At 38.5% G+C, this 14,597-nt stretch overlaps 1 protein-coding gene across 4 annotated transcripts in view; it reads right to left on the bottom strand.

Moving 5' to 3' along the window:
• CDK14 (cyclin dependent kinase 14) overlaps positions 1 to 14,597 on the bottom strand; it is a 334,987-nt gene that overhangs the window by 79,360 nt on the left and 241,030 nt on the right. For all 4 annotated transcript variants that reach the window (XM_069006789.1, XM_069006790.1, XM_069006792.1 and 1 more), the window contains one exon: positions 11,174 to 11,222. In XM_069006789.1, coding sequence (XP_068862890.1) covers positions 11,174 to 11,222 — 49 coding nt within the window. The remainder of the gene's footprint in view (positions 1 to 11,173; positions 11,223 to 14,597) is intronic.

Here is a 14,597-nt window from a genome sequence, read left to right as displayed (position 1 = left end):
GGAAGTATATTATGATAATCAAGATCAGAGTGACAAAGTTGGTTGGGGAAGACAAAAAAGTATCTTGGAAAAGCTGGAAAGAAAAAAAGGTAAAATGTATCTATCATTCTGGATGCACAGGATGGGGATATTTCTTATTTTTCCTTTCCTAAGGCTTCAGGCCTAAGTGACAAAGAACACTAGCAGCACAGTGTGAGTAGGAAACTTCACTGGGAATATGCTCAGGTGTACACAGGGAATGGTAAGAATCTCTCCATTGAAGCCTTATTGCTGCATTGAGCAGGGCTAGGGAAAGAGCCTGACTGCTCAACTATTGAGTGTCCATATTGCCCCCGGATTATCTGGCCCATGTCAACTAGCATGCTCCAAACTCACTCCTGGACACAGTCCAGGGAACAACTCGTGCCAGAGACCATTCCCAAAAGGCAGCAGGTATTCTGCTCTTACAAGCAAGGTACACCATATATTACACTAGAAAACATGATTCCTATGGTCTGCAACATGAGTCTTACTTTATTCCGGAAATTTTGATTTAAAAACCTAATGCTGAACAACCCCAAAATAATAACTGCACCTGCAGCTGCATGGGGACCACATAAAGCCCACAGGAGATGCATGCCCAAGTGTTACTTAGCACAGCTGTAGCCAAGGTCTGCCACATGGCCTCGGGGCCAGCATATAGTCCCTGGCTCTGCTTTAGTTTGCAGTACAGATGTGGGCTGTAGCTGACAGAAAAATGATATTCACAAAACACTATCTGTCAACATTTCAGGAAAATTCATGCCCTCATGGTTGCCGAATAAAGCTTGACTCAAGGGCACTGTAAGGATCAAATATGAAAGAAAGAAAAGGAATGTAACAGTATTCTGCAAAAGTCATAATGCTGAAGGAAGGCCAATAATGATCCAGAGCATGATTTTTTTATGTCAGGGTGGTGAAATTAGTTTGAGGCACACTAACAGTATATAGTAATAAACAGAACTTTAAAACTGCTATGAAATCTAACCAAAGAAAGCAATGCAAAAGTGATGGTCCATTCTTAACATTTAATGATGTTGGAGTGAAAAGCATAAATTTAACCTACTTTTACAAGATTTCCTTACCACAGACCACGGATATCCAAATATCCATACCACAGACATCCAAACGGGATCAATCTTTTAAAACCACTCTGTATTCCCAAACAATAGGAACAAAAAAGCAAACAATACATTTATGAGAATGTGACAGAAGGAAAAAATTTACTTTTTCAATTTAAATTCTTCGCAGTAAGATTCTGAGTTTAGAAACCCAACATGAAAAATTAGACCCTTTATTCATTTGTATTTTCAGCCTCCTATTGCAGCAGTGATCATAAAACAAACACAGCTGGCATCTTTATTATTTTATTCACTGAAGGATTTAGCTGGACAAACATCACAAAGATGGTGGCTGTTTTCATTGAATTTATGATCAAATATGCTCCAGCATAAGATCAACTCTGTTACATCAATTATTACGAGATGTGAATAATTTAACAGAAAGTTGTCTATTTGTAAATCAGATCTTACAGATAGAAATTCAGCTGAGGTAGCAGCCAGTGGATATACACTGTATTACAGAATTTAAAAGGATGCAGGCTTTTTGTGAATCACATTTAGTGATAAACATTGTCATTTACATTTTGCTATCTAGTGAGCTGCCAATTCAGGTAAACAATTTCAAAATTTTATTTTAAACTTTAATAAAATTAATCTTTATCAGAGGAGAACTTTACTGATGCTTTTCAAAATTATGGAATATATTTCCTATAAAGGCTTAATTAAAAACAGTAGACAAACTACGATCATCACCATATTTTGGGGGTTTTTTCCATAGATTTTCACCAGAGTCTGTTGTTCAGCTGAATGCCAAGAGAGTTATAATAATTTTAACGCAGAATGTGTGCCTTAGGATATGGGATTGACTCAATGCCTGAAAGAAAAAGGTCAGTTCCCTTTGGAACCACTTGCCTCTTTGCCCTCCAGCAATGACAGGTGCACCAGCCCTGTGCTGAGGCTCATTATTCACAGTGTGTTGCTGCAGATACATAATCTAACCTCTCTGTTTTAATGCATCAACAGGGTGAGAATCTCCCATCTTCCCATTTTGACATGGGTCAAGCAGGCATTGAACATATATACATAATGACCTGCTTGCAACCAGCATCTTTCACAAATTCTCAAACAATAACTTAAAACTTTCTTAGCCAGGTCATTTAAAGAAATCACTAAATTTGAGTACTAAACTGTTTGGCTAGCAAATAACTTAAAGTTATGCAAAAAATCAGTTTTCACCAGTCTCCTACAATGATGTGTGCTTCTGCATCACTAATTAAAAAAAAAAAAAAAAAAGAAGAAAACCTTCATGAAAAAGCAAAAATTCTCATTTCTCTGTACTATATGGCAGGCAAGACATCAGAAATCTGAAGGCAGAGACATGAAGCAACACAACCAAAAATGCAGGAAAGGAAGTGATTAATATTTTCTTGAATGAATTTTGAGAGACAGTACCAGGAGATGCTCATGAATGGCAATACCTGAATACCTGTGATCCTACCAGGGAAAAGGCAGTGGTCAAAATTACAATAAAACCCCCATATGAGATCCTCATTAAAGTCAGAAAAATAAGTATTTGCCTAAGGCAAAGATAATTTACAATGTTATATCACTGCAGAAATCTTAACTATTGTCATAAGTCTCTGGCTGGCAACAGAGACAAACAGCATTAGTTTTGAGATTGGCTTAAGCCATCTACAGTGGTGACAAAACCCAGGAACATTATTCATATTTTTATTCTTATTGCCTGTCTGCACCATCTCTCAAAATTATCTACATTTCTGAGACCCTAAGATGAGAATCAAAGGAACTGTTCAGTTGAAGAAAAATGATCTGTAATAGAGAACAAACAGCAGAGGATAATATCAAGCCACATAAGCCAAGAGCAGTTGCTTAGCAGTAAGCACTTTTGAATGCCAACCCAGTTCTCAAGTTGCCTATCATTTTCACTCTCCTTTTGGAAGAATCTTGCCTTTAATAGCTACATACAAATAATGAGAGAGCCAGCAGTAAGGTCTACTTCATTTATATTACTGTCTTAACAGTATGTCTTCAATTCCTTAGAAAAATATTTTTAAACACATCTCAGAGACTCAATTTTGTCAGCAATGTCATTATCTGGAGAAGAATTTCAGCAGATAAGCCAACAGTACAGAACTCAAGCAAGAGGGTAGAATTCAGAATGTGAGGATATAATGATGCCTGGTGCCTCTGATCAGAAAGTATTAGACTTCAAACCAAGAAATGAACACAGACACTATGGCAACATATGAGTAACAGACTACCAAAAACATAATTCTGAGAAATTAATAAAACATTGGCATGTAGAAATGCATAAGGAGAAAGAACAGCTGAAGAGTTGATCAGAAAGTACTCAAAAACGTCAATGAAGAACATCTATTGAAAAAAAAATCATACCTGGAAGCACCAAATAAACATGTCTATCTGATATACGTCTCAATATCCTAAGGAATTCTTAGGGAATTAGTGAGGATAGCAAACAAATGCAAGGCATCTTTTAAAAGTCTCTCCAGGAATTCTACACAAGAAAAGCTAGTTCTCTTTCCTCATTTCTCTTCATAGGCTTATTACTGTAGATAAGTTACTGTAATACTGCCTAATTTTGCTCTGCATTCTACAGTATGGTACTAGACTTAAAAAAATATAAATATATGCCCATATTTCCTTTCTGGTTTTCAAATAAGAGAATCTTGGCAAATATTTGTTGGACATTGACACAGGAAAACACAAAGAAGGGAAATACAGACAACAGAAACGAAAGACAATATGGAAGCAAAATTAGATTTCAGAAGAAATAAGACAGAATGGCAATCAAAAGAAGAGGTGACTAATGAATAAGACACCAGATATGTTTATTTTTTTTTCAAGTGGACTTAATAATTGGTGGAACAAAACAACAAAAGATAACATTTGCAGCAATTTCTATTAAAAAATCTTGCTCTTTGGACAAACTCCAAAGAGCTGGGATGTGATACACTATCTCATAGACTGAAAACTGGCAGACAGACTATAAGCAAAGGGTAATGATGAGTGGCAATGTGCTGAGTTGGAAGGGAAGTGTCCAGCTGTGTGCCAGAGGGATTAGCGTTAGTCACAGTTTTATTTAACATCTTTATTAATGACCTGGACTAAGGGATACCCTGCATACCGAATCAACCCTTAGATGACACTAAATGCTGAAATCACCACAAAAGACGAAGACATTAGTACAAAGAAACTAACAGTAGTGGGATATGTGGGCAGAAAATCTAAAAACAAGAGCATAGAACACTACAAACAATTATTTCCACAGAAAAATAACCCCAAATATGGGTAGGTCCAGAGTTAATAATGCCCACAAACTCTAGTCCAATGCCAGATACTGAATTAAATGTTGCAGAAAACAACAAAGAACATCCATGCACATTGGGGTGGTATTTTCACTACTGCCATGGATGGGAAAGGTACAGGGCAGTAACAATGTAATTTTAGTAATGAAGCAGCATAGAGTTATTAGTACACTGAAACAAAAATGACAAAAGCTTTTGTGGTTCAGTTTAGGAAGCTTATTAGTATTTTTAACTGGGACAAGAGGATGTAACACAATACCTAAAGCTTAGCAACACAAAAGAGGGGGAATTTAGAATAAAGCAAAAATAAATTGACTGTCAGGATAAACATTGTATCAATGAGGTCACTTAGGAATTGTCTTCCCCCGAAGTTTTAAAAGGTATAACATTTTAACACTGTGGTTTCTCCAATTTGAAAGAGAGAGTGGAATATAAATCAGAAAGGATTTTTCAGCTTGGCGAGAGGATAAATGGAGCAATTGCAGAGATCTTTCTCAGCGCTTGGCTTCAATCAGCATCCTGTAATTCCGTACCACGACAATCCCCGCAGCGCGCGTGGGCTCAGCCCCGCCGCCTGCAGCTCAGCCCCGCGCGGTGCTACGCGCACAGAAAACAGCGCTAAGTGGGCACAAGAAAAGGCGCTTAAGTGCAAACAAGCAGCTTCCACCACCCTGAAATTAATTTAATAAACCCCACTAAGCAGCGAAATAAACAAAAGGCGCTGCTGGGCCGCCCTCGCGCCCTCCCGCGCGGCTCCGAGCGCCCCCTGGCGCGGGCAGCGCGGCACTGCAGCGGCGGGAGCGGCCGGCCTGGCACGGGGGGCACGGGGGCACGGGGGCACGGGGGAACGGGGGAACGGGGGGCACGGGGGAACGGGGAGCACGGGGGAACGGGGGAACGGGGGGCACGGGGGAACGGGGGAACGGGGGAACGGGGGGCACGGGGGAACGGGGAGCACGGGGGAACGGGGGGCACGGGGGGCGGGTGGGGGCTGCACACGCCGCGTTCTGCCGCAGGGGTCGTCTTGACACGTCCCGAGGCCCCTCGGGCAACCGGCTAGTTGTGGGAAATAGGGAAAAACTCGGAAAATACGAAATGTTTCTTGTTTCCAGTGCAGCAGTATCACTGCAAACCTTCAGGAGGCAGAGGCAAATATATGCCTCTACATTACAAATACTTCTAAAAAGTATTTTCATTTTGTGTTCAGTTTCCATCCCTGCTCCCCGAGCATGATCCGTGGTCGCTCATGGCCCTAGCACCCCAGCGACGTGCTCACAGTGCACACGGAGCACACAGCCAGCCCACCTCTGCTCGGAACTGCCTGAAATCCTTATTGCTTCTTGGGTTTGTCCATCAGAAAGGTTTCCACAACGACAACACTAAAGCTTTTTGTTTCTGTTGTGCTGGAGAGCTTGCGTTTTCCTTCAGTGGTACTACAGACCATGTTACAATGAGCAATGCTGGTGTAGGGGCAGGAGGTGAAGAGATAAATGTGACAATTAGAAGAGTGCTTTTTCTTTAATCAAAACCCAACTAAGGCAAAGATTTTCTGAAAAACCCAAACAACAGAATCCCAAACCAAAAATGATTCCCAAGTCTCAGCTCTAAGCAATTCCATAGTCTGTGCCATGCTTGAAACAAAGTAAAGACTCAAGCTACGTGGACTTGTCTCCTTTCACCTTGCTTTCTTTTGGAAGTTTTCACTGAATAACAGTCCCAAAATAGGCCAGTCCATCCTGGAATGCAACTTTTAAACACCCTGGCCTCAGAAAGGGAGGTCTCAAGTACAGAGGCCATCTTGTTAAAGGAAGAAATCCTCAGCAGTGGGACTGGCTGTGAGAATAAAGTGTTATTTATATAATAAATACAGCCATTTTGGGGAATTACAAAGTAGTAGTCCTATTTATGCAGAGTAGAATTTGTTTTCAACTGCACCTTTTCTTTCCAACCTAATTTCTCACAATACAGCCCATTATGGCAGAAGGATCTGAAAAAGCTTTTTATATCCTACCAAATATACACAAAGATAATTAGTTCTCTTTTGTTATTCTTCTGTAAGGGTTTATTATTGTGGAGAAGCTTTTGCAAATTGAAAGCGGTTGCATTGCATTCTGAAGGCAGAGCTGTTCTTGGTTTTTATTGTGTAGAGATAATTGAACAGAAAAGTTCAGGAAAAAAGGTGAAAATATAATTCATTATGAACTCTATAGGAAGATCAGATTACCACATCTTAGTTCTTTTTAGACCAGTATTTTATAATTACATTCCACAGTATGTTATGTCATGCTATGTAGGTGAAGCTTCGCACTAGAAGCAAACATCAATGCAAGTTTTGTTTCTTAACTTTATAAGCATTACTACAAAATCTATAGATTCTATCTTACCTAGTAAATACTCTCTTTAGGTAGTTTGACAACCAGTAAAGAAATTCAGTGCTGAAGTCTCCAAAGAACTTAATTCACTGTAAGTGGAAGTTATATTATTTCCCTCAAACACTTCCCAAAAGTAGCCTCTAATGTTAAACAATTATATTTTAAGAGTTTTAGGGATCCAACTTATATAATGATCCTGCTGGGTTTCACTTGTAATTGCTGTTAAATTCCATGTTTTTAACTAATTTGCAGTTAGACCAGGAATTAAAGAGCAATTGACTTGTGTCCAATATTGTTCCATTGTCTTGCTCTGCCTTTAAAATCATCTCATGGAAGCTGATGTTGGTCAGGTGCAATTATTTTGCCCTCAAAATACTATCTGTGACTTTTTGGAAGGTTTGGGGTTGGAGTTTTCTGCATCTCTTCCTTCTGCCTTACAGACATGAAGCTGTCTCTGTAGATATTGGAAGAGTATTATTCTTCTTCTGCTAAGCTTCCCTTACATAAATTGCATTACAATGTACATTTTGAGGTAAAAGCCTCTTTGAAGGCTTCTAAACCCATATTCTCACCCTTACATGCCATGACCTCAAGACATAAATATAAACAAGATAAAGGACCAGCCTGTGCCTGAGAGATGAAACAGGAGATAGTGAAACTTAATTGTGTTTAGAAAATTAAAGGTGTTCTCTTCCAATCCGGGAGCATGAAGTTCAATGTCACTGTTGTACAGTTTCTATGGCAGTTTCTGTGTGAAAATTCTTTATTTTTTTTTGTAACGCAATTCCCCCCCTATAAAATGCAGTAATGGGACTTCACCTCAAGAGATGTTTAAGTTTACATGTAAATCCTTACAAGACCATAAACAATGCTCTTTAAGGAATATCTTTCAAGGCTACTAAGATGCTGAGAGGAAGTAGATCTGTACCAAAACCAATGCATATTTAAAAACAAAAGGCTATACGTTTTCTCCCCATCTCAGGTCTCATGTTCATTGCCCTTAAAACAATTATGTATGTGACATATTTTGTGTCACCAAAAATCTTCCACAAATTAAATCAGGAAGTTAAAAAGGTTTTTTAATTTAAGACTGGAGATTGCTGCTTTTTGAAACATGATAAGAAAGAAAGAAAATTTGTAGAATGAATCAGTCTATCCATGTGTTAAGTTTTACAGCTGGATTATAAACCCCTGGGAATATGATGTCTGAAACGGAAATGTTTATACATCCTTAACTACAGCTGTGCAAGCAAACAGCACTCTAATACAGCACACAGATAAAGATTTACACTGGAAAAAGAGAAAGCCCTTTACATTTCAAATGTAAATGATACATAATTTTGAGGCACTGAATATTTCCTATTATAGTAGAAATACACACATGAAGCACTGAACTCTATGTATTGTCATTGCTTTCGGTCTTTCAATCCCTTCATTTATGCTGAAAAATTGCAAATCCTTTGTGCACAGAGCATTGAAAATGTATAAATATTTTTGAAGAGGTTTCATAGAATTTAGAAAGCTCTGGTCTTATTTGAGTCAGCCTGTGATGTGATCAGAACTTGTGTCAATTATGAAATCTCAGAGACTGGGGCTGTTTTAAGCAAATCAGGTTTTGTTCTTTTTTTTGTGTGTTTTATGAAAAGAGAAATTTCATGCAATGGTCTCGAAGGAAATATAAGATATCAACTTTTTCAAATTCAAACCAATTATTGTACTTATTAATACATAACTGCTGTATTTTAATAGTCTAACTGCTGTTAAAATACAGAAAAAAACCTTCAGTCCAGGCCTGCAGGATGGATGGAGTAGCATGCCAGTATCTATTCACATTACTTAGGCAAATATATACCTCCAAGCAAACATATTCAAATCAATATTCATTTCCTTGTCCTTCTTTCCCAATCCAGATCTAATTGCCTATGTTATAATATAATTGCTTCTTCCAAGATTTTGGATTCCTTTAACTATTTTTAAAGAAAAAAATCAATTTGCAATTTTTGTGATTGTAAAAGGACAGAATACAGACAATTATAGTGACTTAATTTTTAAAAGTGTCCTGGGTTGCAGTGTATTCTATTACCATCCTCATGAGCTGTGGAAATCAGGTGGGGCAGTGTTTCCTTGCCTCCTCCCCCCAGACTATCTTGCTGTTAATGGCCCATCATTGTCCTGCTGCATGACTCAGAGATAACTCCCTCCGGACTATCTTCTGTTAACGAGCCTAATCAACACTTGGCCTCGTGACTCATTACCCCATTGTGAGATGCTCCACCCAGAGGGAGGAACCAAGCATCCCATCGTGGATATAATCTGAGAGTCTGAACACCAGAGATAACCTTCCCACTGGATTTCCAGAGGACAGGAGCTACACAGCCACCACTGGACCTTCTGAGGAGGAGCAGACCCTTTTCTACAGGATCACCTCTTCAGAGGACTGCAGCCACCATTCTACCAGACTGCTACCACCACCCTGCCTAACAGGGACTCAGGTTGTATCTTGACTCTGTCAGTTTGAACCAGTGTTTTATTTTAGTTTCTCCTTTTCTTTAATTTCCCCATTAAATTGTTATTCTGACTTGGTCCCACTGGTTTGTTTTCAAGCGAGTACCAAAAGGAAAGCTGTGACTTTCAGGAAATTGAATTGTATTCCAAGCAGTAAGATTGAGGTAGAGTCAAACATTTTAAGGTGCAAGGATCACAATTGGCAAAATAGTCTGAGATGTTTACAAAAGAGATATTTACAAAAAGATATTTATAAGTGGAGCTAATCTTCCTGTTGTTCGCTCTGCAGTAAACAGGAGATGGACTCATCCATGAAAGCCACCAAATTAGGCTCCTAGATTGAACTGGACAAGCCAGGAACTTTTCTAAAAGCTGTTGAAAGTCAATTAATGCAGGCTGGTGACACAACCTTTGTGGAGGCCTGAACTGGTTTCAGTGCCTCCTTTATTTCCCATTGCAGGAATGGGGAAGTTACTGCTAACCAATGAGGACCCAATAGTACTGCAAAGTGAGTTACAGGGTCATGGAAGATGCCTTGCACTACAGAAGTACAGGTTTTGACTCAAAGGACAAACATTGATGGTATCACATTCAACAACTAACACCTAATTTTAACAGCAATCCTGCTACATTAAGAGATTCCTCCTTCAGTGAACCACAATTTCAAAAGCTGTTGTTTTGGTTTTTTAATGAAAACACTGGACCAAATGGGTTTGGGGAGGAGCAGATAGAGAAGAAGGTAGTAGAACAGCAAAGTGAAAATAAACCTAATCACATTTTGGAGAAGTGACCATGCTATGGATTTTGCTGTTGTAGACACATTTCATTGCTAATAAATTAAGATATTGAAAAAACATTTGGATTTCTACTCTATCAATAACTTTCTTCCTTTACAACAAGGAAGTTTCTTCACCAAAACATTTTGTATCTTCAATTTCAGTGGTGAACTTGGAGATGTTACAGTCTCCTGATGGTTTATCTCTTGAACTCCCTGGTAAACTACCAACAAGACAGCCAGTTAGTAGCAAAAATAAAATTTTGAATTAGTACCAGAAAGAAAATAACAATGCTGGTGCAGCAAAGGATTAACCTTGTTGTAAAATTTTTGATCAAAAGAGAGTGGAGAAAAATTCTAACAGTTTTTCTGGCAAGACAAGTTATTGACAGAGCTGCAATCATCCAACTCAAACTCTGTATGCTTTCTTCAAAATATAAAAACTATTAATTGCTCAAGACAGTGCAGTCCAAATATCCTGTCTACAAAGATTCTACATGTGTTGAGAAATCTTGTGGCAAACTTTACACAGATGATTACTTGGAATAATCCTAGAAATGTGGTATTCAATCTGAATACTCATCAGGTAACCTTTCTGGACTTTGAGCATAATACTTTTATATCAATGTCCATCTGATGTAAATGTGAACAAATTCAGGAAACATTGAAAGGAAAAAAAAAAAAAGTGGGGTGAATTTACATTGATTCTTTTCATTCATGATAATTAAGATTACAGCAGTATGGTCAGCAGCTCACAGCAATGACCTGGCAACAGGCAATGTAGAAACAACACTCAAAAGTGGATTAGAAACATATTATTTAAAAGTTTCCTAATTTTTATAGATGAACAGAGAAAAAAAGATTCAAAACTGATGGCCCAAAGCGATAACACTGCATTCCTCCATGAGCTCAATACACTTGCCCACTAACACCCCCAAGAAGAAAATACAATGCTATGCAGTTTCTTCCTATTTACAAGTAACTGGCAATTCAAATCTGGCTTATTTGAAAAGAATAGAGCCATTCTAAGTTAGATATGATAACTTCAGCATACTCTTGAAGAGTCAAAAGTGCAATTAAAAAAAAAATACTTACTTATTCCATGCTTGTCTAAGGTTTTTAGGGCCATACTGTGTAAACCGTTCTGTAAGAAAAAGAGGTATGTTCAGTTACTTCACTAAACCTAGGATTTATTTTTTTTAAATATTTCTTTACTGTCAATTTTCATAATTTCATCATTTCTATGTATCTCCTGCAGCTCAAGTCCTAAGACAAGGAAAGAAAACTAACCTACAAGCAACTGCCATATAAACAAAGGGAACGACAAAACAAAACACCAAAACCAAAAAAAGCCCCCAAATTGTTAAACCAAATCAGCATGACCTAAAGCTCATTTACTGTGGCATCCCCAGAAATGGAAAGTTTTACAATTATTTCTAAAGTAGTTTTTGACTGCTAGGGGAAAAAAAGAAGCCTGAAATCTAGTAATTTTTTATTCTTCATGACAAATACAATTCTCTACAGCCTCACTGTGATATTTTTATGCTTCTCAGGAAGCATTAGAGTAAGTGTGGGTCTCTGTGACACACAGGGGCACATGGAACATGATGGCCACATAAGAGTCTATTTTCTAAAGAATACAGATAAATAATGAGCAGAAGTAACAAGTGCAATGACAGCTTATTTACTCAAACATTAAGTTCTTCAGTTCAGATAGAAGTACTTTCCCTCTCATATCCAAGAATATGCTTGACCTGCAGTAGGACTCTAGTTGAAAAAGGAAGATGCTATGTAAGCTGCTGCAGAAATGAAGGGCCAGTCCTTCATTAGCCTTTTGAACAGGAGCTCAGTGCGTCCCAGGTACCAACAAACGCAGTTCAGCTGGAGAATTCAACATTTTCCATGGAGACTTGTTGCACAGAAATCCTGCCATGTAGACTGGTACACACCATGGCCAACTACCCTAAAGTGATTGCATTAGTTGCTGTGAAGAAGTTCTAAACTTACAAAATACTCCATAAAATCTAAAAAAAAAAAAAAAAAAAAAATTGCTTCCTCTCCACCCATGTGCATGACATTTAATAGACCCACTGCACAGTCACAATAGTAATTTTTATATATATGCACACAGATATGCATGCATCTCACTGTAGAAAACAGCTGTAAATGTAACTTTGAAAGAGTTGTGTTCAAATTCCTGTATTTGTACACTTGCTTGTATCATTTCTAAAGCTGTCATGTACACTTCATACACAGTCAGTTCTAAAGATGCCAAAACCAAGGCAGAAGCAAAATCCTAGCATCAATGTGGATGCTTTGATTTTCTTTCTTATACTTTTTTTTTCCCCTTTAACTAAGAAGACAAATGCAGAAGCTTCAAATCTCATTGACTTCACTACTGGAAGTTACTCATAATCAGTAGGCCTGCAAACTGTCTGCAGGCCACTTCACATTGACAAGCTTTGTTGCTTTAACCATACTGTTGCAGTTAAAAAAATGAGATCACTCCCTTTTACATATGTGTGCCAAGTGTACTGGAAACTGGAAGCTACATGACTACAACCCTTCAATTTTAGTTTGCAAATGGGAATTAAAAACATGTATGCTAACAGATACTTACCCATTAAAACAGCAAAAAAAATAAAGACTTTCTATACTCTTTAAGTAAACTGTCCAACCATAACACTGTCAATTCATTTATGACAAAGGACTGAAAAGCAAAATGCAGCTAGACAGTGCTGTGTAGCAACATGTCTGAGAAACACACGAGAGTTCAGCTAATAAACTTCAAATTTGCACATTAATCTATTTCGGTGCAGAAAAATCTGGGTGGAAAGAGAATTGAACTGACTTGAAGCATTGCTGAAAAGGTAACCTAGATCTAGAGAGAGACAGATTTTGATTTTATCTGTCATTCTGCAATATGTTTTGGTCAGATACTGAGCTGGTTCAAACTGGCACAGCAACACTGACTTCAACAGAGCTACATCCACTTAAAACATTTGAGAAGTATCATATACAAAGTATTTTCTTAACCAGACTATCAGATGTTTACTTTAATCAATTTAAGCTATTTTTACTGTGGGAGGAAAGCCCCAGAATCATCCACTTGGCCAAATTGCCTTAAGGCTTTAATGCCCAAAGGTCTGTTCCAGTTCTACAAAAAACCTGAAAAACTATTGCTATGCCAGATGAATTTTTACTGAAAAAATGATAAACTGGAACCAGTTATGTCAATGCTGCTATAAGGGACACATATGAGCAGAACAAACTTCGTGAAGGTATCTTCCTTTGCCGTCTATGGTTCCAGTCTAAACATCTTTTTAAGTAAGTACCTTATACATCATATTTATCAGGCAGGGAGAGGGAAAACTGGGGGGAAGACATGGAGAGGACAAAACCCTGTCTATAGAGAGGCAAATGTTAGTCCATGGTCCTTAATTTCAAACTCTATGGAACATGCTGTGTGACTGCAAACCGTGCTTCTCCTAACTATTGGTATCAACTCTTTCCTCTCTACTCCAAGCAGATTAGAGGCTCCTCAATTTACATGCTTTATACAGAAAGAAACCACACATTGATAAAATACAGCTCACATTTTTCTACATAATTTTATGGTCATGGCTCCAACCAGAGTCTTACTAACTTTCATGGACAAGGTAATTAGATGTGACTATTTTGTTAATTAAGCCCAGCCTCATGTACATACCAGCTCATAATATTTTCCTGAATTCGTCCTTTAGAGAATAAGGAAGCAGTGAAACCAGCTGATTTTGATTTCAGAGTTGCCGGAACAGAGAAGCTACAATAATCTTGTCCTTGAGCTCCTCCACCATGGTGCAGTTTCTCAAGTCCTAAACTGTGAAACCACAAAATTACATACCTAAAACCACCAAACTTGTAGTCCCAACATAGGCAAAAAAAGAGGTAACTTAACCTCCCAGCTTTTATATGAGCATCTCCTGCTTGTGTCCAATTAATCACAAAACCGGAATTCAGTTTCACAATTACATCCCCAAGTTTGCTTCTGAGTCACTTTTCAGAGTGAATGACTCTCACACACCTGTGCTGGCGATTAAGCCTCAGACTCAGACCAGCAGGGAATCTGAATCGTTTATTCAAAGGAGTGAGTTGGTTTTATACACTTTCCTAAGGCACTGTATTTCCTTATACGGTGTGACCTATCCCATGTTGCCACATTAGCAACACACTTCCTTCTATGGGGTGATCACTTGCTGTTCACTCATCTGTCAGCTCCTGGCAGGCTCCTCTGGGTAGGGGTCTGCTGTGTGACACCTCCTCCCCCCAGGGTCCAGTGGAGACAAGCCTCTGTGTGCCGCCATGTGCTCGTTAGTGCTGCCATGTGCCTTGGCAGGCAGGTTTTACAGCTCACAACCCAATTCTACCTTATAATTCCTCATACACCTGTATGAATGCCTCTGTCCTTTACTGCCTTTGTCTGCTCGATGGATGTAATAAAACCAAATCTAAAGCTATACATATCTGACTGTGACCAATT

This window comes from Aphelocoma coerulescens, chromosome 2 (genome assembly GCF_041296385.1).
Source record: "Aphelocoma coerulescens isolate FSJ_1873_10779 chromosome 2, UR_Acoe_1.0, whole genome shotgun sequence".
Classification (NCBI taxonomy): domain Eukaryota; kingdom Metazoa; phylum Chordata; class Aves; order Passeriformes; family Corvidae; genus Aphelocoma; species Aphelocoma coerulescens.
This window is presented reverse-complemented; position numbering and strand designations above follow the sequence as displayed.